Source organism: Merops nubicus, unplaced genomic scaffold (assembly GCF_000691845.1).
Source record: "Merops nubicus isolate BGI_N331 unplaced genomic scaffold, ASM69184v1 scaffold9931, whole genome shotgun sequence".
Lineage (NCBI taxonomy): Eukaryota > Metazoa > Chordata > Aves > Coraciiformes > Meropidae > Merops > Merops nubicus.
Window position 1 is genome coordinate 329 of NW_008590257.1, and position 26,653 is coordinate 26,981.

At 44.0% G+C, this 26,653-nt stretch overlaps 1 protein-coding gene across 1 annotated transcript in view; it reads left to right on the top strand.

Annotated features, from left to right (window-relative positions):
• Window positions 1–26,653, top strand: part of LOC103782118 (trafficking kinesin-binding protein 1-like) — a 26,908-nt gene extending 255 nt beyond the window's left edge. The window contains exons 2-10 of the mRNA XM_008949863.1: window positions 16,018–16,094; window positions 18,496–18,612; window positions 21,181–21,281; window positions 21,660–21,768; window positions 23,240–23,318; window positions 23,820–23,950; window positions 24,482–24,556; window positions 25,226–25,363; window positions 26,567–26,653. Of these exons, the coding sequence (XP_008948111.1) occupies window positions 16,018–16,094; window positions 18,496–18,612; window positions 21,181–21,281; window positions 21,660–21,768; window positions 23,240–23,318; window positions 23,820–23,950; window positions 24,482–24,556; window positions 25,226–25,363; window positions 26,567–26,653 (914 nt within the window). The remainder of the gene's footprint in view (window positions 1–16,017; window positions 16,095–18,495; window positions 18,613–21,180; window positions 21,282–21,659; window positions 21,769–23,239; window positions 23,319–23,819; window positions 23,951–24,481; window positions 24,557–25,225; window positions 25,364–26,566) is intronic.

Consider the following 26,653-nt stretch of genomic DNA (forward strand, 5'->3'; position numbering starts at 1 on the left):
CTGCTTCTGAGGGAGTGGCAGAGGCACCGTGCGAGCAGGATTTGGGCAGAGGGAGGAATATTCCAAGTGCTGTTCTGTGGGTACAGAATTTGTAGCAGCTGCATTTAAACACAGGTTGCAAGATTCTCTGTGGGATTGAGTTTGAAGCCTGGGTTTTTTTCCTGCATTACCAGTATGCTGTAGTATGTGTGTATTTAATGTGTTAGTAGGCAGTGCATGTTTTCTCTCTGGTGGTTTGTCTGTGAAGGACATTTAACACTGTGGCTTCCTCAAAGTGAGTGGGTTAACTTTTCAAATTGGAAAAATCTCTGTTGAGAACTATCTTCTGGACCTCTTGTCATTTTTCTAATGCTTGCTTGGGGGATTATTTCTTTATCAAAGCACTGAATGCTTCCATCAGGCTTCTGGTAGAAGGCACACGAAAAAGGGTGAGGAATGGCTAAAACTGTACTCTCTGCAGAGTGGAAAAATCAAAATTCCTTATCAGTGGTAACCTCGAGGAGGAACTGCAACCTTTGGGAAAGCAGCACTTGGATCTGCATTTTACTGGGGTTGGAGAGCTTGGCTTAAACATGCCAAGTCCAAGATGACAGTGAGGCAAAGAGCAGGAGGAGTGAGGAGCGTAGGCCTGCAGGTGTTGTGTATATATATAGCACACAAAGGTGTTTCATAGTCCTTTGATAGCAATATCAGAGGGGACATGAAGAGTAAAGAGCTGTGTGACACAACCTGGCTGGGTTTTTATGGTTGTCTGAGTGGTGTGTGCTGCCTCCATTTGCTTCTCTGCCCTAGATTTCAGATCTGAATGCAATCTCAGAAACTTGCCAGACGTGAACTTCTCCTGGGTTTCATTGACTGTTCCTGTCCAGGTGTTCAGAGAGGAAAGGTGCCTGTTTATTTGAGAGCTCTGACCACTTAAGTTGTGTTGAATCCCTTACATAACCTTTATCACCCAGGTTTAACCCTAGTAAATACTGTAGCATCTCATTAGTCTGCATGATGTAACAGGCAGAGCTGGCCTGGTTTTAAAGACACAGAAGGGTTGTGCTGTCATTGAAAGCTACTGCTGGTATTATATCTTTCCCCCCCCCAGGTTAAATAGCCTTCTTTTTATTGTTCTTTTTTATGGCCCTTTGTCTGGTCAAAGTGACATTCTGCAGAAGTGTGACATGCCTGAATGCCTGAGCTAAGAGCTGATCTGCTCATCAATTCCATCCTAAGGTGTGTGCTGCCCTGGAGAGACTCTGGGAGTTCCAGGGTGGTGGAATAAGCAGCAGGTGCTGGGCATGGAAATCCCTGATGGGATCAGGGCCTGGGGAGCACTGGAGTGGCTGGTCTGAGCCTGGGCTTGCTGAGCCCCAGCCCAGTTCTTCCACCAGGGCCACCCACAGGGAGCCACCCAGAGTAGGAGCTGGTTGGGAAGTTCTCCCCTAGGAGAAAGCAGAGTTTAACATCTGATAGGGGGGAAAAAAATCTGCCTAGGAGGTAAAGCATACTGCTTTTGCAAAATTATTTCCATTTTTGTACTAAATAACTTTTGACACACTGGATACACAGCTACAGGTGCCCTTTGTGTGAAGGGTGGTGCTGTCAGCCCTGTCCCAGCCTCTGGGGTGAGGGGTGGTCTCAGAGGGTTCCCTGGGACCTGATGGGCTTTATCTTGCTTTTGCCTCTCCCCGTTGAAAGAGAGGAGGGTCTGAGAGGTGCAGAGGGAAGCATGGTCATCAATAACTAGCATATTAATTTGGGTTGGAAGCAGTGTTGGCATTCCCTGTCGATGGACAAAGGTATTCTAATTGCAGTGGGTGACAAAAGGCATCTTTAGAGTAGAAAATGGAGCTTTTCCAAAAACCTGGAGCAGATGGCATGTTGTAAGAGGTGCCTGTCTCTTGACTGACGTTTCATTTCTGTGCTGTGTGTTTCTCCCTGCCAGAGCCATTTCCCTGAGATTCTTCTTCTGCTCAGCAGAGTGATAGGCAGTTGCAGCTCAGCTGACCTCTTTTGAATATCTATTTTAGGACAAGATGAATGCACTGTTAGAGAGCTTATTTCTCTACTGTACACGGACTCTCTGAAGCTCAGATGTGTGCATTCAATTCTGGATCCCACCCAGTTCATTTGCTTTTTCTGGGAAATGAAACATTGAGAGTCAGCAATACATTGCAACTAGTAGAAAACCTCACAAGATATCATCCTACTGAATTCTTTTTCTGACCAAATTATTCATACATTCTTTGTCAGAGCCAATAGGACTTAGATTTCCATTTAAAAGATGTGACTTCATTTGCTTTCCTTTTTTTAATAATTATATTAGCAGCATACGATTTTTTTTTTTGTTCTTCAAAGAAAAAAAATTCTAAAATTAAACCAGGATATAAGGTTTTAATTCTGTTATTTAACTTAATAGGCAAAAAAATGACTCTCACTGTTACCTCAAATCGAATGAACTTCTGTAGAACCAACACAGTAATGAAATCTTCCACTTGCATCTAGTGGCAGCAATTTTTTTTAATGCCTTGTAAAACCAAATGAACAAATGCTCAAAATGACTTGAGAGTCACTGTAAAGATTTATTAGAGTGGGAATAATGAGTTAATCCCTTTATGTAAAGTCCTGTACAGTTTATTTTTGGTAGGAGTAGATGGAATTAGGAAATAAAATGTCAAACTCTGTTTGCCTCACTGGTGTTAACTAACATCACAATAGATTGGAACTCCTCTAATTAACAACTGTTACTCTGTGCTTTTTAGCTGGGTTTTCAAGCATGGTATTTTATAATATGAGTGGCAGTTGTGCCCCTGCTTGGCATTAGCAGAACACATTGTGTGGGTGGGATGGGGAAAGAGCTGGGTGTGTGCTTGAGCAGGAAAGCAGCTATTTTCATAGCAGGCTTTGAGATTGACAGAACAGAGGAGGAAAAGGTGAAACTTTTGTAGACTCACCATAAAAGAGAACAGTAGAAAAGTCTAGGTTCATCTAGGTGGGTTCTTTCTTTTTTTAGAGAGAAAAACAAATAGATGCTTAAACATGCACAACAAATCTTGGGTGAAAAACTGAAAAAGAACCCCACAAACTGGCAAACACCTAAATAAACAGGTAAGTAGGTACCCATGGAAATCTTTATGAATAGCCTTGTCCCTCTGGCTCTTTTGGAGGCCAGCATCTTTCATCCTCTCAATGAACCAATGCTTTCTAGAGACATCCAGGCTGGCTTTGGGTCAAATTGCTTTTCTTGTGGTTTCTTCCATTGCTCCTTTACTTCTAGCTGAACAATTCCACACTTCTGCCTGAGAGTTCATTGCCTACAATTCCAGGTGACTTCGTGCACGTGCAGTTGGCCCTTTCTTCCTCCTTTTGTTGGCCAGGAGTTTTGGCAATTTCTTGTGGAGAAAGCAGTGTCTTTTCCTTTCCTCCCTTGCAGATGAGTGTGTGCCCTGTTTGTCACAAGTGTCAAAGCTTCCAACCCCTCTTAGGTTTGCCTGAGCAGCTTCATCTCACTCTCCTGGCTATTCTGGCTCCTGCTTTTGTTGTTCTTCATCACTTTCAGTCCCTACCTGTATTTTTTTGCTGCTCTTTGAGAATTCTTGGTTCTCCACGTTTCTTTGCACACCTTAGTTCCAGGTAACCTTGCAAAAAGAGGCCTGCCAGCTCTGTGGGTGGTACAGGCAATCTTTTTATTTAAAATGTGCTTCCCTTGACCCCTTCTACCTTGAAGTAGGAGCTTGGCTGATAGTTGGGGATCAAAAGTGGTGAGAGGTCTAGAGCCCAAGTGTGGGGAGGAGCAGCTGAGGGAGCTGGGGGTGCTGAGCCTGGAGCAAAGGAGGCTCAGGGGAGACCTTCTGGCTCTGCACAGCTCCTGACAGGAGCCTGGAGCCAGGGGGGGGTCAGTCTCCTCTCTCAAAGAACAAGCAGTAGAACAAGATAAAACACCCCCAAGTAGGGCTAGGAGAGGTTTAGGTTGGACATGAGGAAAAATGTCTTCACCACAAGTGTTGTCAAGCCCTGGAAGAGGCTGCCCAGGGCTGTGGTGGGGTGTCCCCATCCCTGGAGAGGCTTCCAAGCCATGTAGATGACAGTGGACTTGGTTGTATGAGGTAAATGGTTGGAATTGGAGATCTTCTCTCTAAGGGCTCTTCCAACCAAAGCAATTCTGTGATTATGCTGAATCATCATCTCCTTCATACATTAGCCCCTTTTGTCCCCATCCCTACAGGACTACATGCAGCAGCCCTTCCTCTATAGGTGTGCACCTAAAATTCTCATTCAGGTTGTTTTTGCCTCATTCCTGGGTCCTTTATGTGTGATAAATATGGTCGATCCTTGCTATATCCATGTAATCATTGATAACATTTTCCTACTTTTCTGCTTTTAGTCATGTCACTTGTTTTTCTTTATTCCACCATTGACTCTGTTCTTTATCCAATCAGACCTAATCTACTTGTAAGTTGTCCTATATTTCAGCATAGAGGCATTTTTCCTGTTTATTCTGCAGCTAAACAGCTGCTAAATTTCCAAATAAGCTCTTTCCCACTTCATCCCATTTAATTCCCTGCAAAAGTAATATTCTCTCAGTTTGGTTGAGTAACAGAAGATAATTTGGGTAGGGTTTTGAAAGACTGGGAAGCATATAAAACCTGTACCAATTTGAAAAAACTCATTTTGTTTGTACATCTCTATAGAGACCATGTGTTCAGTCACCAGTTTATCCCCCCTCCCTGAAAAGCCCACCCCAAAACACCCACATTTCTTCATCCACATGTTTTAAATCTGGATATTGCTGTTTTCAGCTGCTTTTTTTAGGACTTGCTTCCTTACAGAGAATCTCTTTGTTCTAAAAGCAGCATTGCTATTGTTAGTTAATTGTGGTCAAAATTATCGTGGTTAATCGTGCATGAGCCTAGATGTTTTTATTGATAAAGGAAGGTTAAAATGATTTGAATGCATTGGAGTTCCTTGGAAATAATGAGTCAGGATATGAGGGTTTGTTTGTATTGTGTCCAGCCTCACCCTCTGCAAACCAGCTCCAGCTCTGGGTGTTTCCTGATGGCAGAGCTCCTGCAGACAGTCTGTAGCCTGGGGTGAGCATCGCTCGAGGGATGTGCTGCTGGGGGCTCCAAGCACTGTGGTCCCCCAACAAGCTTCCCAAAAGCACCTCGGTGCCTTCAGCCCCTCGTTCAGAGCAGTGATGGCAGCAAACATGCCCAACTTGGCACTGACAGCCCATAAAAATGAATGTTCAGTCTGGTTTGTTCTTGAAGTCCCCAAGTATGCGTTTATGGGCAGTGTTACGGATCTCAGCCCAAGAAGGACATGGACCTAGAATCATAGAATCCTTTAGGTTGGAAGGGACCTCCAAGATCACCAAGTCCAACCACCGAGCCACCAGGGCTCCAAAGTCCTCTGCCAAAACAGATCAGAATCTGTCAGGGTTGGAAGGGACCACAAGGATCCCCCAGTTCCAACCCCTCTGCCATGAGCAGGGACACCTCCCACTAGATCAGGCTGCCCAGAGCCTCCTCCAGCCTGGCCTTAAAGACCCCCAGGGATGGGGCCTCAAGCACCACCCTGGGCAACCCATGAAGAGGCCACAAGAGTGATGCAAGGGCTGGAACCCCTCTGCTGGGAGGCCAAGCTGGGAGAGTTGGGGTTGTTCAGCCTGGAGAACAGAAGGTTCCAGGGAAACCTTCCAGCCTTTCAGTATGCAAAGGGGTTTTAAACTAGAAGAGGAAGATTTAGACTTGATATAAGGAAGACATTTTTGACACTGAGGGTGTTGAGCCCCTGGCCCAGGCTGCCCAGAGAGGTGGTCGCTGCCCCATCCCTGGCACCATCCCAGGGGAGGTTGGATGGAGCTCTGAGCACCCTGCTCTAGCTGCAGATGTCCCTGCTCCCTGCAGGGGAATTGCACTAGATGAGCTTTAAAAGTCCCTCCCAACCCCAAACATTCCATGATTCTGTGATCTCTTGAATCTTTCCCAGTTGGAATGTATATTTTCAGAACTCTGCAGTTCAGCTCCCTGTCCCATTGTTGTTTGGTACGTGTTGGAAACCTGGCTCTGTAGCCAGTAAATCCTCCTGCACTACTCAGCTGGCTCAATGCAGGATACCACTGAAAAGGGATTGATAGCGTGAGGGTGGGGTGGGTGCACATTCCTTCTCTACCCATTGGGAACTGACATCAGCATTTACCTTCTGCTGATATCAAAAGAGGCATTGCAACACTTACCTTTGGCTTTTGGCTGCCAGAGTCCATCTGTGCAGCCCGGGTTGCCCTGAGTCAGGACTCAGCACCCCAGAACTCAGCCTGGGGGAATAGTTAGTTACTCTCCTGATTTTTGTCACTTATATGGGGCAACAACGTGGATGTTCTGGGGGGGTCTGTCACCCACTGCCCTGCTCTCCTTTATCAGCTAGTTGGGTAGCTATAGTTGAATGTTTGTCAGCAATATTAAACCCATAGTATGTCAGCAGGGTTGGCAGGGGTGGACTTTTCTGCCTCTAAGCTTTAAAAGATGCTACTGGCATCCTTCTACAATGACATGGATTCGGTTGCTCTCTGAATTTCCATTCTTTAGCTATTAGCAAGCTGTGGTAAACTGACATTGGATGGTGAGTAGGTCCTTAAGACTCTTACTGTCTGATTTTTAATGATTTTTTCTAAAGAGTTTTGATTCAGGCAGAGAAATGAAGACACAGGAAAGCTCTAAGGAATCAAACCACAAGTAACCCCAATTACATGATTACTGAAATTACAGCTTCTATCATCATGATATGGGGAGGAAGAGACAATCCTGTGGGTTTTTTTTCCCACAAGTGTGTTCTTGAGGCTGTTTCTACTGCTGAATATCATGGTTGATTTTGGTGGTCAAAGGTCAGGTCGTTGAGTTTGAGTAGAAAGATCTTTATTCTGAAACGAGCGTTCCTTTCCTCAGCCAGCACTTGTGTGCTTCATATCCTTTGGCTGTTGTTTATATATATAAACATTGTTGCATTGTTTGTATATAAATATCAAGAAGTTAAAACAGGATAATTCATCATGGTTGTATAAAACTGGTTCCTTTAAATCCCATACTTGGACACCAGTAGAGAAGTGGCTCCTACGTGACGCTCGCTGCTGCGTTCTGCTGCTGTGATGTTTGGCTGACAAAGGGCCCCTGTTTGCCATTAAAGGTAAGGGAGGTAACCTGGCAAACATTACATACCTATAGCTGCAAAATGCTAAATTAATAACATTAACCTGCCCTATGTGCCTAGTCAAGATCAGCAAACACAATCTGCTGAAAGCCAGGAGGTCTGAGCACAAGGAGTTCCATGTGTTGTTGAACAGAGAGGAGATACCTACACCCTTGAGAGTCCCTGTGGGGACTTGAGGTATTGTTTCCCACAGCAGAGAGAAGACAACTGTGGAAAACATGGTGTTTGATGTGTCGTTGAAATGCCTGAAGCACGTGGTGGATGCTGCAGTCAGACCATGTTATGCAAGAGCCTCCAAGATCTCTCTGCTGGGTGGGATTGGCGTGTGCGTGTCTACAGGCTTAGGCTGTTCCCTGCTCCTCTGAGGGCTGTGACTGGCAGCGTTGGGCAACAGGAGAGGTGACTTTGCTCTGAAGGTGCACACCCGTCACTGGGTGTGTCGCTGGGAGGCTGGGCCAGCCCTGTGGCCAGGACACTGGTGGGAAGCTACCACTTCACTTGGAGGAGCAGGGGCAGAGGAGGGAGGACTTTGCTGGCGTGTGGAGAGCCGTGGAGGGGTCTTTCTGCTCACTTGGGTTGTCTGAAATAGGCTTGTGGAGCTGCTGTGCAAAACCTGGCTACCTCTGAGCTGCTCTGAGGAACAACATAAATCTTGGAGTAATTATTAGACAGATGGTCTGGTCCCTCCTCCACCCATCTGTGCCACACAAAACTGGTGTGATAAGGACAAACACTCAGTCGCCCCGGAGCTCCCCGGCCGAGCATGTGAGTGAGGAAAGATGGTATCCTGCCCTGTGGAGACCTTGCTTTGCTCTCCCCAAAAATACAGCCTCCGAGGGAATGAGTTCCCATCTCCTGTGAGACTGAAGCACCCGCTCGTGTCTCTCTGGGCCACATTCAGCAATGTCAGGAAACGACGAGGAAAGCTTTGAGTGCGACCAGGAGAAGGAAGGTGGGAGAGAGTGCACGTGTAACAGGCAGAGCCTGGAGATCTTGGAAGAAGGTATTTTTCAGCTTTTGGTTTTAAAACTTTTATGGTAACAGCACGTGGCAACGTGTAAGTGATTTCAGTGGTGTTTCTGGGCTTACATCTGCTGAATTGAACCATTTTTTTTCAGTGCGTAGCAAATACCTTCCAATGAATGCTAAGAAAATAGTCAAATAGGATGAATCTTAATTTATACACAGCTCTTTAAATAAGAACTGCATGATCAACAGATGTAGACTATACAATACCTTTTTTTTAATAATGAAACTAGGTTTGGGAAATTATCTTTCTTTGGAATTTTACTGCGTTTTTTTTTTACCTGTACATCTCATGTGTATGTTAAGGAACTCTGTGTGTTAGGTTGTCACTCCCAACAGCTACTTCTAAAAATGAGTAGAACAGCATGGCAACAGTTTTGTGCTCGTCCATAAACTTGAAAGCACATAAAAAGAACTCAAATTTAGTGAGTTACCCTTTCAATTAGTGGAAGTAATGACATCTGCAGTGTTGCAGGCAACTGGCCTCTTAGGGTGGGAGTGGGAGTGTATGTGGATTTGTCAGGGCTTCAGGTGCCAAAGGAAAAATGCTCCATTTATGTTATTTTATGTGCTGTAAATTTTGCTCTAAAGTAGCAGTTTTATGGCAGAGAACTGGTACTTTCAAATACACTTCTCATAAAGCTGGTGTAAGGATGCTTGTAAAGCTTGTTAGCCCAGAGGATGTGACCTGCTGTGATTTTACACCCTTAGCTTGTGGGAAGGAGTTCCTGTGTCCAAAGCCTTGGTAGATGGTATGTGCTCTTTGAGTAGGACTTTCCTGTGAGGACTTTGTCAGAATCAAGTGTTCCACCTGGATTTCAGCCATACCTGGTCAATAAACTATTTATCTCTCCTGCTGTGGGTCTCTGAAGGAAACTGAGATAACTTGTGTGTGCCTGTGCAAGGTAGAAAGGTGCTGGAGAGAATACTGGTGAGGGAAGACTTTAAAACAAGGCATTGGGGTGAGGAGGAAACTTCTCAAGAGAGGCCAAGCAACATTTTGATTCCTTTTTTATTTTTTTTAGAGATTAAACAGCTGCTGAAGCCTACATCACACTGGTTTTATTCTTCCTGCTGCCTTTAGCTATTATTCAGATCTAAGTATGGTCTGAAGCTGTTCTTGCTGGTTGTTGAGAGAAAGAAAATGTTGAGTTCCATCTGGGATAACTCAGCCTTGTCTTTCTACAGCACCTTCCTGATGTGCAGTCAGGTCACCTGCACACTTGGTGTAGCAGGGATGGAGGTGCACAGAGGTGACCCCTGGTCTTTCCCTGTGCCTGTGCACGTGGGTGCACTTACAACTGGTAGTATTGCTCTTGAGGATGAGCTGAGCAGTTCTGTAGGTGAAGGAGATGTGCACAGCCTGCTCTGCTGAACAAAAGACTGTGCCCTGTTCAGGACCTATGCCAGCAGCCAGTCATTACTATTTCAATTTACTAATAGAACAGATTAAAAGTCCTCCTTATCCAAAGTACTGGGTCAATTCAGGCTAAGAATCTAGCTCAAGTTTAATAAAAAAAACAACTTAAAGTCTTGTGATGACTGTTAAAACCTCAAGTTCAGGCACTCCAGAGGTCTGACCTTCAGAAAGTGTAAAATACCTGTTGTGTCTTACAGAGACATTGTCTAGAATGGATCTTGAAACACCAAAGCAAAGCAAACTGGTGCTAGTCGTGCTTGAAAGCCTTGGCACAGCCCATCTCTGCCAGAGAGCTGGGCTGGGAGGAGCTCACATGTTGAAGGCAGGGAGATGATGCCTGGCTTGTGACTTCAGTGGAGGATTGCTGCAAGATTTACACTCCGGATCCTGTTTTAAGCCTTACAGCCATTTATTAGTTCAAGGACTGCAGTCCAGACATTTCTTGACAAGAAATGGATGGAGGAGAATGTCAGGACAGTAATTCAGTAGCTAGAAATCAGAAAATCTGCTTGAAAACTTGTACTTCTGACAGAAGAGCTGTGCTGGGCTGTCTCAGTAAATGGTGTTTGCATCAAGGTGATGGCAAGTTCTTTCCTTATCTCCAGAGTTTCACTTTCTGGCTGTATTTTCCAAATTTAGGACATTTGATCTGGGGTTTTGCCAATAGAAGGAACAAGTGTGTGATGTTCTAGGTGAAACTTAACATCACAAGCAAGCTTGGTGCAGTTTGTGCCCTGCCCAGAGGAGATGGCTGTCCACCAGAGTGTTTGGGCATAAGCTGCAGGAAAGAAAGAACAGCAAAGGGTTTTCCCAAACCTGAGATGATGTAGCAACAGAGGTTATTGGATTAATATTGGATTTCCTAAGTTCCTTCAGTAGTGTATGAGAGAAATGGCAGTGAATAGACACCCCTCAAACCAAGCTTAAAGGGTGAGATCATAAAAAGGTTTGGGGTGGAAGGGACCTTAAAGATCATCTAGTTTCAACTCCTCTGCCACAAGTAAGGACACCTTCCTCTAGACTAGTTACCTGGCCTTGAACACATCCAGTGCTGGAGCATCCCCAGCTTCCCTGGGCAACCTGTGCCAGGGTCTCACCACCCTCAGTGAAGAAATTCTTCCTCATTTCTAATCTAAATCTCCCTTCTTCCAGTTTGAACCCATCACCCCTCATCCTATCACTACAAACCCTTGTAAAAAGTCCCTCCCCAGCTTTCTTGCAGGACCCCTTCAGAGACTGAAAGTCTGCAGGGTCTCCCCAAAGCCTTCTCTTCTCCAAGCCCAGCCTTTCAGCCTGGCCCCTGGAGAGGGGTTCCAGCCCTAACAAAATCTCTTCTTGTAGAAGAATCAGTAACTGCATCTTAATATTAAAAGATTAATTAGTGAAGCATGCCATTGAAATCCCAGTAAACTAGGCTGTAACACTGAAAAAACTCTGCTGGCCTTGGCTGCTGAGCTTTGGGTGGGTTGTTTCACCACGCTGGTGTGTGCTTGCTGAGTGTGCATCACTCCCAACGTGATGTTCTCCTAGATCTGTGCCTGGAGCTCGCCCACGGCGTGACGTGGTGGCTGTGAGGCGGGTGGCATGCTGTGACCCACCACTCCTCATCCCTCTAACCAGGGTGACAGCCACCCGCCGGGCTCCCCATCTGCCTCCTGCAGGGACCCGTCTGCTCCTGGGCTTGGGGAGGGCTGGAGGAACTTGGAGGGTGTTGCATTAAAATTCAAACTTCTAGCAAGCTGTGTCTCAGAAGCAGGTTCTTCAGGGGTCTCTTGGGATTTTTAAGCTCTTTAGATGGACATGTTCTCTTAGGGCTGTCTCAGGTGTGATGGCAAGAGCAGACCTGAAACCTCTGCTGAGAGGAGAAGCTGCTGAGTTGATCTTTAAACATGCCAAATCTTTCTCAGAGCTGATGGCACGTTTTAGGTATCATTTTCCTGAGTTTATTCCAAAGGGATTATACTTCATCTGGCCCAGTTTCAGGGTTCCTCATGTGCTTGGCTCCAGTGGATGTGGTGCTCGCAGTGACGGGTGCCAGAGCTGGTGGCTCCAGAGCTGCAGCTGGGACTTTTAGCCAGTGCCTCATCCTTTGAGTGCAAAACTGGCCTTGCAGGGATTAAATCAACGAGGGCCAAGGAGCCCCCACTCTGCCAGGGTCTCCCCTGGCTACTGCTTGCCAAGGGGTGTTAAGTACCCCAGCGGGTTGGCCGTTCCTCTGCGTGTTCCCTCCCTCTCCATTCCCAGCTTTTAGGATGGAGTGGACTTGCTGCTGTGTGTTTGGAGTTTGGAGAGAGCACTGAGCAGAGCTGAGGGGGACAGGTGCTGTTTGTGAGGCAGGGTCTGTGAGCTCATCACTGCTGGAGAGCAGAGCAGAGCTTGACAGAGTTAAAGGCTTTGGGTAGGGAACTGCTATCAAATTCAGGAACGTCCTCTTCTGCCACCTTACCAATAAGAAGCATCAATATTAAAATTACCAGAGATCTGTGCTCCATGAAGAGTGTTCCTGTATCCTGAGTGATGCAGTATCCTGTATCCTGATGTAGTTTCTGAGGAAATAAGTTTCAGTAGCAAGGAAATGCACTAGAACCTTCTCTGTTAGCCTCTATAATTGTATGTGTCAGTATAATCTGCCCCAAAATAAACTTTCCCATAATATCTTAGCCCCTTTCTGCTTCCCTGTAGTTGGGAACAGATGGACAGAGTAGCAGTGGGAGCTGGGGTTGCCTCTTCAGCTGTGGGTGCTCTCTTCTAGTTCTGTACCTTATCCCTGATTATAGGGCTGATGGATGGGAGGAGGGACACAGGGAAGTGGGGCTGGGGACACCTGTGGCTGCTGCCTCCTGTGATTTTTCTTTGTTCCCTTTCTTTTTCTTCCCCCTGAACCCCGTGTTTGGGGGGTGGTAGCTCACTGCAGGAAAATGGGTTTCCTCTAAGCAGCATGCTGGATGGCTGTGTGATCCAGGGGAGTGATCCAGGAAGGGACATCCTTTCCTCCCTTCTCCTGGAGCATCTTCAGCTTGGGAATCCTTGCTTCAGTCCGTGCAGAACTCAAAGCCTAAAAGAAGCTTCCAGTCAGATGCTGCATTAAATAAACAATGAGAAATAACTGTGGAGTGCATCCTTCCAGCTGTCCTCACGTTGGGAAGCACAGCAATGGGGGTACCCCTAGGTTTAGCTGTGATATGGTGCTTTAAGGCAGAGGAAACACTTCATCTGTGTAGCATTTATCTGTTTGCATGTTTGGCTGTTAAAAAAAGCCCAACAAACACTTTGAACTGTAAATATGTCCCAGTAGCATGTATTTTATCCTGTCATGAAAATAGTGTGATGAAAGCTTTCCCTGTCCTTTGTTTCCTGGTATGGAGATGTGACATTAGTTTTAAAGCAGTTACCAGAACACATTTCTGGAAATCTGTGGGCCCTCCACCTGCTGTTGACTTTTAAAAATGTTTATTCTTTCTTTCTCATTCCACAGAGAGGTGCAGAGCACGTTTGGTTTAGATGCTTGCACCCATCCCTGCCTTTAGACCCTGTGTGCCCATGGCCCTCAAGCAAACCCACTCCTGATTAGCAAGTGAGCCAAAAGAGGTCAGGGAGGTGGCTCTGGGGGGGAGGTGACAGAGCACTGTCCTTCATTTGCTCTTGTTTGCTCTGGTTCTACAGCAGGCTCTCATCAGAAGCTCCAGCAGGCTCCAAGCCTCCTGTGCTGAATCCATTAGAGCTGGGGAGTCTGGGGGAGCCTTTCCCTTCCCTACCTCACTGAGCAGAGCTCAGATTATTCACTGCAGCTTCTTTTTCACTGGTAGTTTTTTTTGAACATGGGAAATTAAAATCACTGCACTAGCAACTGGTTAAATGTTGTCTTGTTATCTGTGGAGGCTGAATGACTCCATACTTAGGTACAGTTCTGAGGGGTTTTCAGTGCCCCTTCTGAACTGCTTTCTCTCCCCTCGCTTTGCACCTTCTCTTCCCCACAAGCCTTCATCTCTGAGGGGTGGAGGGCAACACTGTGCAAGTTTGTCCTCCTTTCAAAAAGAAACCCCTTCTTTTAGTCCATGCTTCTGCAGGGTGCTGTCTGGAAGAGGCATGTTATTCTGTGCAGTCTATGAAGTTTGTCCCCACCTGGGTGTCAGAGGATGAGGTGTCCTTTCTGCTTTGAAACCCTTCCACGTTGGTAGGGTCATGTATGGAGACCTCTGTTTTAACAATGGCCAACAGAAGCTTGATGGAGATTTTGAGCTATAAAAGCTATGGGTGACCAGGTTTCTACAGCTTTTCTAGCCCTTTTGTGATGAGGTGGTGGTGTTCCCCTGCCCCATTAATGATGAAAGGGCAGGTTCTGGAGGCATGGCCAAGGGAGCAGCCACACAGCTCCACCTCTATCCCCCTCCCAGCTGAGTGGCTTGGGACCATTGTGCTGTCATCAGCTGGGATGCTGGGGAGGTTACACAGTCACCTGGATGGGGATGGTGAGCTGGCCACGGTCATCAGCAGTGCCAGGGAGGGAGTTAGAAAGAACTGGCTCATGACAATCTCAAACATTGTTTTATGGCAGTGAGGGAATGTTATAACCAAGGGAACTGTTCAGTGTGCAGTTGTTTTGGAAAATAACCTGCTGGCGTCAGGGTTTCTGATAGATGTTTATGGCATGACTTATGAACTGTGTTAAAAAGACTTGTGTTTATGGTGTTTAATTTTTTTTTTTTATCATGTACAGTCTCCTGGATAGGACACTCTATGTCTTGATGAGAAGCTTTTATGGAAAGCTTCTATTTAACCCCTTGGTTTATTATACTTGAGGTTCCCTGCAAGTTACTTCAGTTTTTTTTCCTGTAGAATGATGATTAGTTTGCTTTTGCCTCATCCAGCTAGTAGTTTACACTGCTTGTGCAGTGCTGTAGTTACTCTTTATATTGCTGTGTAATGTTTGTCAACTTATTCCTTTGAAACATAAACTTTACTGTTTCAGACTTAATTGGTTGTATAAGTGTAATTATCTTCTGCATACTTGTGAATGGCATTCTTTGGGGTTCACTGGCACTACTGGTGCCACTAAACACTAAATTTTTTCAAGGTTTGATTCACAAAAACACAACTTTTTTGAACAGAAACAGAAACAGGAAAATAAACAGAAAGAAACTGCCCTTCTTGCCATAGCTTAAACAATTTTCTGATCTTTAAGTGTGGAAAAGAAATCCTGCAACATTTCAGCAGATACCTAAGTACAGTTGCATTTGATGGATTATTGATGTGCCGTGGGGGTGATCAGCTGTGTATTGATGTGTATGTAGGTTGTCTCTTGATAAATTGGGCAGTGTTGTTTCCTGAGTGTGACAGACTGTCTCCTAGCAATATTACTTTACTCAAGACACTTTTTTTTTTCATTTAAATCTCATTAGGCCTTATCTGTCCCATCGTGTCCCCCCCATTGCCTTAATGAGCCCTAGAGCAGTGTTAGCTAATCTGTCAGGCTGAGCTTTAACTGACATTGCCAAGGGTAAAGCCCCTGCAGAACATGCTCAGCAGCTTGGTAACCCACAGTCCACACAGTTCAACTTCATGAACAATCCCATTTTTTTCCCCAGAACTACAGAGTTGAAGAGTTTGAAGCCGAAAATAAAAAGAATATAAGGGTAGGGCAGAAGGTGCTGCTGCTTCCTCTGGTTATTGTTGGGTTTTTAGAAAACTTGCAGGCTTCCAGATGGGTCTGTGTGTTCTTAAAGGATCACCCATGGTGGTAGACTAAACTTCTGCAGACTTCCTTCAGCTTAACAAAAATCCTGCTGCTACCTTGGTGATTAATCATCTTGCCCAGCCTAAGTAAATATTTTTCTCCTGAGTGATACTGTGCTTACTATGGTGTAGCCTGGGTATTATAAGAATAATTTATTATTTTACATGCTTTTTGTAATTACTTTGCTGTCTCATGCTGTAGAACCCAGTTCTTATCACCTTAATATGATGTAATATCTTTATTTTGAACACTTAGTAATAATACTGGAGTTGCTCATTGGTGGAGTGACTCTGCTACATGTATTAGAGTGATGAGGTGACATGATAACATCCTAATTGTGTATAAGAGCATCAGTTTTCACTTCTTCCTTGATAATTTCTGTTTATGAACTCAAGACATTCCTCTTCAGAGCAGAAAGTTTTAACACTTGAGTGGTTTGTCCTGCCACTGACAAAACCAAATGCTCATTACAGAAGAGAAACACTTGGAGGATTAACTTCAATCTTGATTATTTTTGAGGGGCTTTTTTAGTTTTTGATATGCTTACCCAGAAGTCATTTTAAGAAGAAAAAACTCTTGAAAGGCTACATTCCCCCTGATTGTATGGCCAATCTGATGAATGCTTTATCTTCTCTCCCCCCAGTTTTATGTGCTGAACGAGTGGGCCAGATGACTAAAACATACAATGACATAGATGCTGTCACACGTCTGCTTGAAGAGGCAAGTATGGCAACCACTGAAGGACCTGTACATGGTAGGAGAAAGTAGTGCAGAAAATACATGGCACCAGGGCTAAAGGCTGTTGCTGGTAAGATTCTCTGACCTCCAGTGAGGAGGAATAGGTAACCTGAGTGTACTTCATCTCCTTGGTAAGGTAAATATTCCTTCTAGGTAAAGGTCATTTGTTTACCTTGGTCGTGTGGATTCATTACTTCTGCTTATTTTTTCAGTTTAAGGCCATTTAACTTGCTCGTGGCCAAATATTTACCAATATAATGAATCAGGAAGAGGAGAGGGGCAGTCATATTAAAAGGACACATTTTTACAGTACATGCAAAGCTGACAGCAGCATTACTGATGGATTTGTTCTCTTCTAAAATTAAAAAAAAAAGTTCAGTTTCCTAGTCATAATTATCTCAGATAATGTCTTTCCAGAGAAGCAGAGCTGAATATTGAGGCAGTGTTTTAAATCCTGCAGTGTGCTTCCCTACCTGGGTGATAGCAAAGGAAAGAAGGGGGAGTGTGTAATAAGTGAGCCTTTAATGAATACTTTCAGTGAGCTTTTTTTTGTTTGTTTCCCATCATTTCTGATGGAATCACTCTATCCCTAGGCATACCTGCACTTGCAGCTCCTCCCTCTGTTCTCCAAATGATGGTTATCACAAGGGGTTCAGTTCATTTGCAGAATGGAAGGTGTAACTCCTGCTACCTTCAAAAACAAGTGAGAAGAAGGAAAAAAACAGAACAAAACTGAAGAAAAGTCACCTTTTGTCTGTGCTGCTTTCTGGCAAGCTCCAAGTGACAGTATTAAATTTGACAGGGTGAAAGCTGCAGCATTTTGGGGGGAGATAGGAAAGAGAAGACCTCAAAACAACATGAGGGCAGGTCATTTGAAAATCTTTGCCTGTTGCCCTGAAACTAAGCAAAGGGAGTGACACCAGACCTGGGGGTGTGGTGAGAACAGGAGCAGATTCCTTCCTGAACCTGCTTTGTCATCCCCTTCTAATAATAGTGTCAGTGTGTCTGGCTTCAGTTTGGTGTTTTATGTATTGCTGTAATAAATCAGTGCCTTATCACTGAGTAAGAGGCTTGACTCCAAACTGAGGTTTAGGGCTGAATTGCTAAATCTTGTGTAGGAAGTCTGGGGAGGTTGATGAAAGAGCCTGAAAATACAGTTACATGCCTCAGATTTGAAGGTGGAAACCTTGCTGAGAGGCAGCTTTTCCTCTAGAGTCAAAGCTGCAGCAATATATATATATTTTTTTCCACTTTGCCTTTCTGAAGTGAGCCAAATTACTGCACAATAAATTGGCTTGATATGTAAACCAAAGGTTTTTTGAATAACTTTGTGGGACCTATTGTTCTGAGAGATTGTACTTGAGATTATATAAATACTTTATGGCTGGATAATGCCAGTAGCTTTCAATGCAGATACAGGCCTGACCTTCAGAACCCATTTGGAAGGTGCTATTTGTAGGTACAGCAGTGATCAATAATCTTTTTATTTAATGATTATTACATAACTTTCTGTTTTCCACTACAAAAGCCTCTTCATGCAAATTCATTGGCTTCAAATCCATGGGGTAGGTAGCTGTTGGTTTTGTGGGCTTTGTCATTGATGTGTACATGACATAAAGCAGCTTTTAGTCATAAAATCTGCATGGCTGTGGGGTGGTCAATAAGCCCCACACAGTATTTTCAGTGATGGGAAGAAAATTCTTCCTGGAATGGTGTTGAACTAAAGGCAAGTGGGGAGTTAACCTTAGCACCTTTTTTCCCCATTTTTTAAAAGATCTAGTAGTTGAATAAGAAAATAATAGAGATGCTTAATGAATGGCACAGAGTTTTATGCAGTTTATCATTCTCTCCCAGGCAGATTAGAGCCCTGGGTCTAACAAAAAAAAAAAGTCTTCCCCTTGAGGGTTGCCCAGGGCAGTGGTGGAGTCCTCATCCCTGGAGAGGTTTCCAAGCCCTGGAGATGTGATGCTGAGGGACATGGGTTAGTGGGGACCTGGCAGGGATGGGGAATGGTTGGACCTGATGATCTTAAGGTTATTTCCCAACCAAAATAATTCTTTTATGCAGACCTTGAAGCTATGCTTTCGTGGGTGTGGTTTGATAGCTCTGTATGGGTCAGTCTTCTCTGGATAAAGTGTAAAGTAAGCAGGAATAAGAAAAATAGCAAAAAAAACAAACAAACCTTCACAGGAGGAAAAAGTCTTTTTCTTGTTCAAGCGCTTGCTCCTTCATGAAACATAGCAAAAAAACAACCAAACAAACCTTCACAGGAGGAAAAAGTCTTTTTCTTGTTCAAGCGCTTGCTCCTTCAATTTTACCCTCCCCCTGATCCTTTGGTGATTAAAGAATCTGAAATTAGCTTTCTCTTCTTGATGCTCCACAGAAAGAACGGGACTTAGAATTAGCTGCTCGCATTGGCCAGTCGCTGTTAAAGAAGAACAAATCACTGACAGAGAGAAATGAGTTCCTGGAGGAGCAAGTAGAGCACATCAGGGAAGAGGTAAGAGTCTTACACCCAAGTGCTGTATCTGCAGTGATGGGGAGAGTTTAAAATGGGGAGACTTTAAAAATGGTTCCTAATAAAACTACTCAGGGTTGCGAGGTGCTGAATTATTCGTCATCCCATCTCATTTAAAACCTGGATGGATGTGTCCAAGGTGGACAATAAATCATGGTGGGGCACACACACATCCTTTGGTGTGGCCTGCTCTTTTTGGGAAGGAAAACTAGTTCTCCCCTGTCCCAGAGAACTGTTGCATGCTTCCAAAGTCCCATCATGTGATGGACATTGGTCAATTCACAGTTATTGGGCATGTGCTTATTGTCTGGGCAGTGTGTTCACACCATACATCCAGAATGGAAGAGCTGATTGAGGAAGGTGGAGAAGAAGAGAGGGCTGCCTCTGTTCCAGGCCTGGTTTTATTTAGAGGGGCTCAGGAGCAGCATTAGGAGAAGAGCCACCAGGAATCAGCTGCTTGCCAGGTGGCTTGGTATGTCAGGCCATATGTTCTACCAACACTCATCTCTCTCACTGTCATGATGACTCCTTCAGAACTGATGCTTTTGAGGCAGAACTCGTCAGGCTTTAAAGTCATGACACTTTTGTACATTGAAACTCTGTAGGTTTTGGATTTTTCCATTAATGCTGAATTTTGAATATTTGAACAGGGTGGTAACTAAGACAACTGTGTCTAAGGGTAAGATACAGAACAAGAGAATATATTTGGTGCTTCCTAAATGCTGCAAAAACTGCCTAAAAAATGTTTTTTCTGAGTTATCTGTGGTTAGACAAGTTCTTTCTGGTGTGTGTGGTATAAAGTTAAGGCTTTACGGGTATATGTATGAATAATTTAGCAATAATAGCAATATTTATCATAGATTTGTGTTTATATAAATTGTATAGCAGTAATAGAAATGTTGTACCTGATGTTCAGGAGGAACTTCCTGTATTTCAGTGTGTACCCATTGCTTCTCATCCTGTTCCACTAAAAAAATCACCCTTCCTGGCTGTTCCACCCTCCTTTGGAGAATGGAATACTTGGAAATGGCAGGAAAATAATATCCTTAGTCTTTATAATTCACAGAGAGGGAAAAAAAAAGCATAGCAAGAGATGGAGATGATCTGGTGATCATCTGACAGTATCTGAACCCTTGCTACTTAAAGAAGCTGAGCCATAATGTGCTGGAGGGAAGTAAATTGACAGTTTTGGGTCAGCTTTTTAGCTCTTCCTGAAATGGGGAAAGTGAACCTCAGGTCTTGTTTCATGGTTTTCTAAAATGGGGTTGGTTGGGGGTTTTTTATCCCCCCTTGCACTTTAGAACCCATGTCTCAGTGGTCTCAGCTTGGTGCCTTAGCACATCTGATGTTGCAGAACAGCCTTAGTAAAGTAAAGGACCTTCTTTGCTTAAAATCCTGCACAGTTGAAGTGCTTTAGGCTTGATGAAGATGCAACTGAAATCTATTCTATTGATATTCTCTGTTTTATTTTTCCAGTAATGACTACAAATACAAATATGCCCACAAGACAAAAAGCAGAGGTCTAATAAAAACAAATGTGCTCTGCAGTTTGTGCATTGGAAAGCAAAAACTGAGGGCCAGGTCTTGCAGTGTGGGTGAGCAGCTGAGTCTGATCAGTTGGGCTATTTATAGCTACACGAGGCAAATAATTTATCTCTTGTCACTAGGGTCTTAAATTGCTGCTGGAAAGTGGTGCCAGTGCTACTGTGTAGTAGTTAAAAGTGTTACTGGAGTAGTTAAAAGCTACTGGCTTTTAACTCTTATCCTGGAGAACTGCAGTATAAATTCACCAAGATGAATTTTGGGGGGATCACAATTGCAGGGTATCTTAAGCACCCAGTTTTGGTGGTTTGTTCCTTTTTGATCTGTGTATGTGCTAAGTATGGGACTCCCACATACTACTTGACTAGTGTTTTGGAGTCATCAGAAGCCCAGACTACTCCCAAAAACTTGACTGCAGCCTCCACCCTTGCAGCAACCTCAGAATGGCAACTAGGTGATGTTCTGCAGCTCAACGGGCAACTGAGTCCCAAATGGGACTTTACTACACAACTGGGTTAGTAATTTTATCTAAGGTCTCTTGGAGAGGAAGAATTACCTGTATCTGAGGCCTGCAAGGGCTGTGATGAAGTCAGAAGGTGACAGGCATCACATAAAATGGATAAAAGCAATCTTTGCTTTGATTGCACCACATTAATTTCTTGCAGTATCATTGCAATACATCCTGTTCTGGGAATGTGAATCTAGACTAATGCAGCAGTGAATCAGAATTGTCCACCTTAAAGAAGCTGAAAGAAACAAGTTGAATAGCTATGGGATAATTGTATTTTTAAACTTCTAAATCAGAACATTTAAAGGCTAATTTCAAAGGTATGCTTTTCCTTCTTTTTAAGAAATAAAGGGCATGGTGCTTCTGGTCTCTTCTAGTCTTGCTCTCTGGATGTAATCTGAAGATGATGCTTGGAGGATAGCTAATGAATTTGTAGTGGGTTTGCTAAAAATGTGCCTTGAAAATCGATTTACTGATCCACAAGCTCTTTCCTTGTGCAGGTTTCTCAGCTGAGGCATGAGCTCTCCATGAAAGATGAGCTGCTCCAGTTCTACACCAGTGCTGCTGAAGAGAGTGAGCCAGAGTCGGTCTGTTCCACCCCGTGAGTCAGTTCTACAGCACTGAACCTTCACCTGGTACTAGGGATGGGTGCTTTGGAGAATTTCATAGCTTTGAAAAGGAGTGAAAGGATCCCTGTATGGGCTGGAACTCTCATGAGACTGAACTTGGTGCCTGGCACCCGTTGGAAGGGTTTGTGTTGGACCAGCTGGCTGGCTGGGTGCCAGAAGTCTGTGGAATGATAAATAAGTTTTAAAATTGTTAACTTTTAAAAATCACTGCAAATATATTGCTGCCCAAAGATACTGGCATGAACAAACTGCATTTCATGTGGCTGGTTTAGAAACTTCTGCTCAGTCTGTTCTTCTGATTGGCCATAATCCAGGTGAAAATGGGGTAAAACTGTTGTTTTCTTTACCAGGCTGAAGAGGAATGAATCTTCCTCCTCCGTCCAGAACTACTTTCATTTGGATTCTCTTCAAAAGAAGCTCAAGGACCTTGAAGAGGAGAATGTTGTGCTTCGATCTGAGGTGAAATTGCTCCCTTTGTGTTTTGCTTTACACAGATTTTCATTTAAATGCCAGCACACAGGTATTGAAAAGTGTGTATTAAAAGTTGAGAGTGTCTTAATTAAGAGGGTGCAATTCCATGGGAGACAAGTCTCTTTGTAGCTGTTGAATCACTGTCCTTAACCCTGCTACAAGCTACACACAAAGCAGTTTCCTTGCCAAAAGGATGTGCAGGAGCATGGGGAGGTTTTGGAGCCCAGTGCTGCACCTTGAAACAGGACTGAGCTGGTAGATACAGGTGACCTGAGCTGCAGGTGTGAAGTGTGCAGGCTGCATGGTCTGTCTGGTACACAGCCAGTGTTTATCAAGGTAAAAATGGCTAACCTGAATTTGCATTAAATATCTTCAGTTTGTGTTTCAAGTCAGGTTGTTAATCTATTAGGTTGGATGTGTTTCTTTTTCATTTTCCTTCTGTTTGTTCACAGACAACAGAGTTTTTAAGTTTATTTACTGTTCCTGTCCCTCAGGAGTATCATTTCCTAATGGAAAATGCCATGAGGAACTTCATCCTTTCAGTGCAGCTTTTTAGCCTTTGTGAGCAGGTTACCATCTTGCAAACAAGTAGCAGAGTACAGCAGGAGAAACAGTTCAGAGCTAAGAATGAGTGTCTGGAAACAGGCTCAGGACCATTTTCTGTGGCACATGAAGGGCCCGTTGCAGATAGGTGGTGTCATGTCTTTGGAGAAGACAGCATGTGGTGGAGAATGCTGTGTGCTTCTGATGGTTCAGCCTAAGTAATGAGATGCTGGAGTGAGTCCAGAGAAGGGCAAGGAAGCTGGGGAAAGGTCTAGGCACAGGATGGAGCCCAATCCAAGACCTCTGAGCTCTGCAGTTCTCTACTGACATAGTCTGTGGGGTGCCCCCAGCATTTGGAGGAGATTCCAGACCCACTGAGGTGGTGCCAGACAGAACCAGCTGGATGTGGCCATGCTCCACTTGGCACCTTAGGAGTGGAAAAGGCAAAACAGGGCAGGAGGTAGCACTAAGGTCATAGGTGGAAAATATGGTTACAGTGCCAGAACTTTCCATATACTGTCTGAAAGTTCTTTTTAAATACTTGAGTGTTGAATTCAAGTCTTTAAACCAAGCATGAACTAGTTTAATTTGTTCAGGTGACTGCATCAAGCTCTGCATACTTGTCTTTCATACCTTCAAGGCTTTTTCTTACTGTCAGTGCAAAAGACACAAGTGACATCTAGTGGGATGTGGTGATAATGGTGCAAGTTTCCCTGTACAGCCATAGCTGCTGAATGCTCCCCTGGCCCCTTTTCCCAGCCCAGGAGGGAGGGCAGGCAAAACTGTAGCTTCTCACTGTCTTCCTGGAGGAGTGATTAGAAAAGCTTGTCTTTCTGAAGCAGATGGATATGCAGCAGCAGACTGGCAAAGAGCAAAGGTGCTAACGTGGCATATTTGGTGTGGATTTCTTGACTAGGCCTGTCAGCTGAAGACTGAAACAATTACTTACGAAGAGAAAGAGCAGCAGCTTGTCAATGACTGTGTAAAAGAGCTAAGTATGTCCTGATTTCTTTTCACTTCTCATTCAAGATTGGTTTTAAAATAAATAAATAAATAGATAACCAAGTCAGATCAGTCAGGCCTGTTTTTCTGGGGTACTTCTTTTCCTTATATAGATGATTGGTTTAAAAAAAAAAAATAGATAACCAAGTCAGATCAGTCAGGCCTGTTTTTCTGGGGTACTTCTTTTCCTTATATAGATGGCTGTGAGGAGAGAATTTCTGGCTGATATTTCATAGCAGAAAATTCTGTTGGTAACCTAAATCTTAGTTGCAAAATAGTTTTGCATTGAAAATGTTAATGTTAAGAGGGAGTCTTCTCTGCAGCATGAGCACTGTGTGTCTTCCTGGTTTCATGTCCTACTGTTGCTTTTCAAAAATACCTTGGCTGTGTATTTGGGCAGGATTCTGCTGAAGTGATGTTCCCAAAGAACATCTTCCTGCTTGCTTTTCTGCTTGGGCGTTGGTGATGCTAATTGTTAATTGCTTATTTTGAAGGGGATGCAAACATCCAGATTGCCAATATCTCTGAAGAGTTAGCAAAGAAAACTGAAGATGCTGCCCGGCAGCAGGAGGAAATCACCCATCTTCTCTCTCAGATAGTGGACCTGCAGAAAAAGGCAAAAGCTGTAAGGAAACAGTTGCAAAACTACTGTTGTGATTTGCTGCCTTTGTAGCTGGGAGACAAGTTACAGTCCTCTGTAAACTAGAGCCTAAAGGAAGTTTTCCACCCTCCTTATCTGGGTGTTTGATGTTTAATACCTAGCATACCTGACTAGAAAGCATGGAGTTATGAAAAGATACCTTTATGATGTATCAAACAGAATGGCTAAATCTATTTTAATATTAGGTGTGACATTCTGCACTGAACATAAGAAATTTGGTAAGGGTGTCAGTGCATCTATTTCAGTGGGCACGTCCCCATTTGTTTTAGGACCTTGGAGGATCATTTAGCAGGGCACAGACTGATGCTGGGTGTTCTTGCATTAACATTTTAAATGGTTTTATACTAACGTGTGGACTAATGTTGCTGCAGAGAGGGTCTTGAGAAAAGTTGCACTTTTCCTACTTACCTGTGGTATAGGATGAAAACATATTAAGGTGTTTCTCACAGGGCAGAACATCACAGTAGTTCTGACCTTTCTTTTGACATATTTTAGTGTGCAGTTGAAAATGAGGAACTTGTCCAGCATTTGGGAGCAGCTAAAGATGCCCAGAGACAGCTCACAGCAGAGGTGAGTCCATCACTGACTATTACAATAATTTAGTGGTAGGGCAATGGCTGCTCACTTCATTGTGAGAATTTTAGGCTAAGGTGGATCAGAAGCATTAAATAATTTTGCCTCTGTGTGTGGAATGAAAGAACCTTTAGGTTCCTGGTAGGGTTCAAAGCCTTTTCCTTCCTATTCTCCTTTAACTGGCATGTTTTGAAAAACTGAGGCTTATGGGCTATTTAGGAACCTCTTTAGGGTTGAATTCTCAAGTTTAAGCCTATTGTGAGTAGTGAGACAAGACAGAAGAGCTCAGTTGTGCTGTATTTGTTCAGTGAACAAACCAAAGGCAGTCCAGGATTGTTGCCTGTCCTCTGGGGATACATTCACATGACCAGAATGGATGAAATGGAACAAATAAAGCTTGCTGCCCTGAGGATGTGTGTTGTGTCTGCACCACGTGGTGCTGAAGGTGGGAATGCCCCTAGGAGAGCTTTTCCTGCTGGTGGGCCTGTTGTGTTCATGGTGTTTCACAAAGGCTGAGCTGGTGCTTCTCCATCCCTTTGCTAGGGAAAGCATTAAGAGGGTCTCCTCCCTCCACCATTATCCTTTACCAGTGTTAAAAGACTTTGCAGGCTTTTTGTGCTGGTGGTGCAGCCCACGAGGTGCTGAACTGTTTGCTGTACGTTACAGCTGCGAGAGCTGGAGGACAAGTATGCAGAGTGCATGGAAATGCTTCATGAGGCTCAAGAAGAGCTGAAGAACCTTAGGAACAAGACGATGCCCAAAGCCATATCCCGGCGGTACCACTCGCTCGGGCTCTTCCCCATGGTGAGCAGCTTTCAGGGAAAAACCAGAAAACAACCAACCCAAGGAAATGTGTTTGCATCTGACTTCCAGCTTCAGCTTCAGACAGGAGCATGGGGGGGACTGTTTATATAGTGCTGTATGTTGCTACACAGGTTTATGCCTCTTTTGTTATGCATCTCCTGTCCTGTGGAGGCTGATTTGCAGTCAGAACTTCCTATTTTTCTCCAATATTCTGGAAGATGTCACTTCCTGATAACATAACTAACAGTTTCCAGTCGTGGCATCCTTCTAGTCACTTATACACATTCTAGACCTTCAGTACTTCAGTAGGTCACAGGTATATTCTTGGTTTAGGGTCACTGAAAATTTAGTGTTTCATTAAAAGAATATTTGTTGCCAATATGTATTATGGCAGCATCAATTACAGCAGTGTGACTGGTGGTATCAGCATTGCTTGCCTGGTTTCATTTGATTATGACCTTGTACATTTAAAGCACGAGGAATGTCCAACACCCTCAGCCAAATGAGGGGAGAAAAAGGGATCAGAATGTCTCTAGGTAATTTTGGTGCCTGGCTCTGCTTGCCTGTGTATGTCTAGAATAATTCCATTATGCCTGAGGGCAGTGAGAGCAGTGAGGCTTCTCTTGGGTTAATCAGAACTCAAGCAGCAGAATCTGGCCCTCCTTGATTTAACCACGTCTCATCTTAACTGCTGAGGAAGAACAGAGGTTGTGTTTGTGCTCACAAGCAGGGAATTGTCAGCAAAGGCTTAGTTTGCCTCTTTGTGTCCCCTTCTGAGACTGAACACAGGCCAATTTCAAGTGCAAGCCTTTAATAATACAAGTTGTACTTGCACAAACACTGTTGAAAGCTGCAAAAAGTGGGGGTTTTGTGGGGTGTTTTTTGTGCTGAGATAGGTTTCTGTGTTTTCTATAAAAATGATTTTTAAATGGTGAATCATGGGATAGAAGACCATTTAAATTTGTGAATGTTTGACACTTAGAGCCTGCACTTAACTACATTTAGGGAGTAAAACTTACTGACCAGCAGCAGAAAACTGGTAGCCTGTCCCCTTTAACCCTTGGTTAGGGGAAAACATGATAATAATAAACATAATAAGGATGACACCTTATTAGTTATTATTTGATATAAGTAGTTATTTTCTGCAGTGGTGCCCTACTAATACTATGATCTTTGGTTTTCTTCTGTGCTTGTTTTCCACAGGATTCTTTGGCAGCAGAGATAGAAGGGTCCATGAGGAAGGAGCTGCATTTAGATGAACCCGACTCTCCTGACTTTGCGTATGACTGA